This window comes from Glycine soja, chromosome 18 (assembly GCF_004193775.1).
Source record: "Glycine soja cultivar W05 chromosome 18, ASM419377v2, whole genome shotgun sequence".
Taxonomy (NCBI): Eukaryota; Viridiplantae; Streptophyta; class Magnoliopsida; order Fabales; family Fabaceae; genus Glycine; species Glycine soja.
In genome coordinates, this window is record NC_041019.1 from 50,625,442 (window position 1) to 50,630,694 (window position 5,253).

General features: G+C 34.7%; 1 protein-coding gene across 1 annotated transcript; it reads left to right on the plus strand.

Annotated features, from left to right (window-relative positions):
- The first annotated feature begins 740 nt into the window (after positions 1-740).
- Positions 741-5,002, plus strand: LOC114396514 (RGG repeats nuclear RNA binding protein A-like). The gene is made up of 7 exons (XM_028358530.1): positions 741-1,170; positions 2,185-2,503; positions 2,582-2,647; positions 2,773-2,905; positions 3,146-3,301; positions 3,404-3,460; positions 4,491-5,002. The coding sequence occupies exons 1-7, from the start codon at positions 984-986 to the stop codon at positions 4,689-4,691; spliced, it is 1,119 nt and encodes a 372-aa protein (XP_028214331.1). The 5' UTR covers positions 741-983; the 3' UTR covers positions 4,692-5,002.
- Positions 5,003-5,253: the final 251 nt, after the last annotated feature.

Consider the following 5,253-nt stretch of genomic DNA (forward strand, 5'->3'; position numbering starts at 1 on the left):
ATTTATAATAATATTATAAAGTATATAAAGTATAATGGAGAGAAATCTATTTAAAAGTTAGTGCTATGTTTTTTAGATTAACTTATAGTAATATTTACATGCAACATACATAAATATTATATTTATGTTTAAATATGTTAGCTGAAAAATCAAGACAATTTATTTTCCTTAATTTTAAAAAATTAATTTTTAATAATAAAAATTACAATAACTAGAATAAAATAAAAATAAAAATAACTAAAATTAATTTAACAACTTTTATTTGAAAATCGTAAAACTTTATTTAAGAAGATTTTCTCTGTGTTATACTTATTACTTTTACACTTTGCTAATTTTACTAATACTCTTCAAAAACATCTTTAGTATCTAATTCTTCCTCTCAAAGTTAATCATATGCAAAGATTATTTTTTGAAAGGAAAATTATTTTCAATAATTATTTCAAAATTGCATTAATACCGACCATGGATGAATTGATATACAATTGTTTGAGTCTAATTAATGATTTTGAAAAGATATCTATGATTTACACCATTTTTTAAACTACGTAGAATATTTTTAAAAAGTAATATAAATATAAATAATCAACCTTAAAAAAATTAGGTAATTAATAATTTTTTTTACAACATGAGGTGGTAATTAAATTATTAAACAACGAAACAATAATAAAGTTTTGTAAAGCAAGGGAGAGCAGCACATACATACATTCCTTCCTAGGTCCTGAATAAATTAGAGAAGTTGTTCAAGATTAGGTTGTCGTGTCTGTCTATTATATTCTCTCACTCTCTTACTCTTTCACTCTACTTCTCTCTCCTATTGCGGCTAGGGTTTAGGTTTTTCTTTCACCGTCTCCGTTCCTTCAATCTTCTTATTCTCTTTCATCTCTGATGGAGACGTTGCGGGTTTAGTTCTAAGGGGTGGTTCTGGCCTTGGGTTTTTGGAACGTACGGTGTCGTTTTGGGGTTGGGAAAACAAATTCTGAGAGATGGCAACCACGAACCCTTTTGATTTGTTGGGTGACGACGCTGAGGACCCTTCTCAGCTCATCGCCGCCGAGCAACTCAAGGCGGCGGCTGCGGCCTCGGCGGCCACCGCGGCTCCCAAGAAGGCGCCGGCTCAGCAGAACAAGCCGGCTCAGCTCCCTACCAAGCCGCCTCCTCCGGCTCAGGCTGGTCAATTTCTCAACTTTTCTATTTTGCTTTTGTTTTTCGGCTTTGTGTTTTTGTTGTTTTTCAGTTTGCTGTTTGACTTGAAAAATCTGACTGTTTTTGATTTGTTTTTGTTTGTTAATGCACTGTATGAGGCTTTGTAACTCTTGGGTTTGTTTGGTTCGATGAGTTTGCTTAAGTAAAAATGTTTGTTTTTTATGCTCGTTGTGTGTTTGGGAAGCAAAAGCTACAGCATAGTTGCTTTGAGATTTTTGCATTGGAATGCGCAATTTCTCCGATCTCTCGACGCTAATCCAAAGACATTGTTGTTGTTGATGTATATGAATGATTATGATTATTGGAAGGTTTGTGGGTTCTGTGTCTACGTATGTAGTTGATCATGGTTGCGTTGTTGTATGCGTGTTTGGATTCATGTTAGATGATTCAGAATAGTAAGTTTGGATTCAATGTTCACATGTTTGGTTCCATATTGAGTAATCGATTCTGGGTCTAAAATTGATTTTGAATTGAAGCAACTTTAAATATATTTTGCAATGGATAAATAATTTATATACTGAGCTTTACTACTAACTTGGTTTTAGAATCAAAACATCTAACGTAAATTACATCATTCCAAAATAAATTTTATAGACACTTGCGTGTTTAAAGTTGGTTGTTGTTTATTGAAAGGAGATAGTATTAAGTGGTAACTATGTTTTCTCAGTTTTCATATGAGGTATTGGGTTTTGATGCGTAATGCATGGGAAGTTGTGGTGGTATAATATGATAGGATTTTTTGTGCAAAGTACATTCTGTGATAAGTCACGAATCAATTAGAATGTGTGGTAATGTGATATGATAACACATTTTTCATTTAAAACTTTGTTCTAATTTGTAATTTGGCCAAGACATAACTGAAGTTAAAAAAGTTAATGTGTGTTTTCTTGCCAGCTGAGATTATGTGCCATATATTGCTCTGCAATTGATGTTCCTCCTGTTCTTGTGTATTCACATTTTCTGCTTCCATCTTGTTGATAGTGAGGGATGCCAGAAACGAGCCAGTTCGTGGAGGCCGTGGAGGTGGACGAGGTGGGGGACGTGGATTTGGACGTGGTCGTGGGTTTAGTCGTGACTCCTCGAATGATGAGAACTCATTCCCTACCAGCAGAGCTCCTTATAATCAGGGTCCTTTTGAAGAAGGAGATGCTGGGAAGTCTTCTGAAAGACGCAGTTATGGTGGACCACGAGTTCCTTACCGTGGTGGTCGTCGTGGAGGTTTCAGCAATGGTGAAACTGGTGAAGGTGAAGACGGACGACCTCGAAGAGCATTTGATCGTCGCAGTGGGACTGGACGAGGGTGATGTTATCTTTGATGAACAATTTCTTTATGAATTACTCTTTCTATCAATATTGAAGTCCCTTGGTCTATTTGCAGAAATGAATTCAAACGTGAAGGTTCAGGACGAGGTAACTGGGGAACCCAAACTGATGAACTTGCTCAGTAAGAATTCTTTTTAAAATCTAGTATTCTATTGTTTTAATAGTTGTAACATTTACATTGTTTCAATGGAAATTCTGTTTTTAATTATTTTCATTTTTTTTATTTTCTCTCTTGATTTATATTAGGGTAACTGATGAGGTTGTGAATGAAACGGAAAAGAATTTGGGTGATGAGAAGCCTGCAGTTGAAGAAGATGTAGCTGATGGAAACAAGGACAGCCCTACTAATGAAACCGAAGAAAAAGAGCCTGAAGATAAGGTGAATTTCAAGCCTATTTAAAGCTTCTACTTACCCTAAACTGTTGCTGTATGCTCTGGTTTTTCTGTGTTTTGACGATTTAAGTACCAATAGAAGAGGCATGTTCCGTCTTGGATTGTCTGCTGATTGTATCTCTCCAAATTGATTGGACCCTAAATCATGGTTAATTACATACTTTGTGATGTTAGTGTTTTGCATTTGAAATTTATTGACCAGTGGGCTGTTCTGTTCATTTGTTAGGAAATGACTCTGGAGGAATATGAAAAAGTGTTGGAAGAGAGAAGGAAGGCCTTCCAAGCACTCAAGACTGAAGAGAGAAAGGTGGACACTAAAGAGTTTGAATCCATGCAGGCCTTATCAAGCAAGAAAGATAATCATGACATATTCATTAAACTGGTGTGTATGTTTTTTTATCATCATCTACCCTTCTAACTATATGCTGTTCATATTATATTTCTAATACCTGCTAACATGTTTTGACATTCATCATCTTTCCAGGGATCTGATAAAGATAAGCGAAAAGAGGCTTTTGAGAAGGAAGAAAAATCCAAGAAGGTTTGACTTTATTGAATTTGCTTGTCCTTGGTACTTTGAATTTATAGCTCCATGATTGTCATTTTCTTCTGCTCAATCATTGAAAGTTGCTTGTTATTATGAAAGATTGATTACAATAGTATCACACATTTCATGGGTGATAACTATTTTGTGAGATTTAAGAAAATTTAGTTAAAAAAATATTCGAAGATTTTTTTTATATAATTGTAAATGTTAAAAAAATTGATTTTGAAAATTTTAGAACTTATTTTAATTAAATGGAATATAGAATACTGTTTATTAAATATCTAATTATGTTTACAAATGATTATTTATTAAGGAAATCAAGTCTAAATGCGGCTAACTTCTAATTTTACCATTTTTGGTTAGCCTAGGCTTCTTCAGATGACATGAAGGTGTCTTTATCCCTAATTGTTTTTTTTTGTTTTTAATTCATGTTATTATTGTGAGTTGTGGCGTTTAGTCATTTTTTGACAATGAAGAAGTTCTTATGCTAATTAAAACTCAATTGTGGGTTGTTTTTGACACTAGTAGATCAAGATTTTTTATTAATGCTAATTCTTTTAGGATGTGTTACTCAGAGAGACATGTACACACTTGTGTGCACCCTCATGCATGCGGGGCCCATGTGTGCTTGTGTGTGCATGTTCTATTTCTTTGTATTTACTGCTCTCTGGACTTGGTTCTTAGTTCTTACTTGTCTTCTATTCCTTATTTTTTTTTTACTATTGGGTGAATTAAAGATAGGAACATGTTGTGATTATACCATGCTTTGAACTGAGACTTCAGATATTCTGCTTGTGTCTGCATGGCCTGCTTCCACTGTTTATTATTCTTTTGTCCATAATTTTGTTGTTCCTGTTGTATCAAATGTCTAACTTGCATGTTTTAGTCAGGCAATATATTTTCCTCTTCTTTAGAAGGTTTTTAAGCAAGTTGTTGATTTTTATAATTTTTTAGTCTGCTTTTGAACCTGTTTATTTTCTTTTGTTTGCTGACTAATTTTGTTTGTTGGATTTCATATTCATAGTCCGTGAGCATCACTGAGTTTCTGAAGCCTGCTGAGGGGGAAGCATACTATAACCCAGGGCGTGGTAGGGGTCGTGGCCGTGGTTCACGAGGTGGAGGCGGAGGCGGAGGCGGAGGTGTTTACCGTGGAAGTTCCACCAACAATGCACCTGCTCCATCCATTGAAGATCCTGGGCATTTCCCAAACTTGGGTGCCAAGTGAGGCCTTGCTAGAACCCTTTTGTCATATCCCTGTCCTATTTTCAATTTTGGGTTCTCTTATTTGAACTTAATCAGGAAAAGAACTATGGTAATTGGATTTCCTGGATTGGAAGGTTCATTTAATTTTATGCCTTGAAAGTGTAAATTTATGTTGTTGTTCTTCATACGGTCCTGTACCCTTGAAGCCTGTTCCCCCTTGTGCTTTACTTTTACTGCGTTTGATATTTTGGGGGAGTATGGTGTGGGTAAGACATAAATGATGTTGTTGAGTTCCCTTTTTCTTTATAGATAGACATCTCAGTTTTGCATCAATTTTTGGTTTCTCATCCTCAATTCTAATCAAGAATAAATTAAAATAAATTTAAGGAAGCTATCATTGTTTCTTTCTTTTATTGCAAAATTGGCTGGACCTAGCCATTGTGCGATTGCTTGCTTTGCACTACCTAAAAATGGTATGTTGTAAGCGTTTGACAAGAGTAACCTGCATCTTGAATTATTTCAGGTTTCTAATAACCAATATGTATTATAAACCTTGTGTGCTGATATTTTTTTAATGCACTAAA

What these genes read in the sequence shown, in the direction of transcription:
- LOC114396514 (XM_028358530.1), top strand. Translation starts at nt 984, where the DNA reads ATGGCAACCACGAACCCTTTTGATTTGTTGGGTGACGACGCTGAGGAC. An exon ending in CGCAGTGGGACTGGACGAGG is followed by an intron (nt 2,504 to 2,581) that starts GTGATGTTATCT and finishes GTCTATTTGCAG; the next exon opens with AAATGAATTCAAACGTGAAG. An exon ending in CAAACTGATGAACTTGCTCA is followed by an intron (nt 2,648 to 2,772) that starts GTAAGAATTCTT and finishes GATTTATATTAG; the next exon opens with GGTAACTGATGAGGTTGTGA.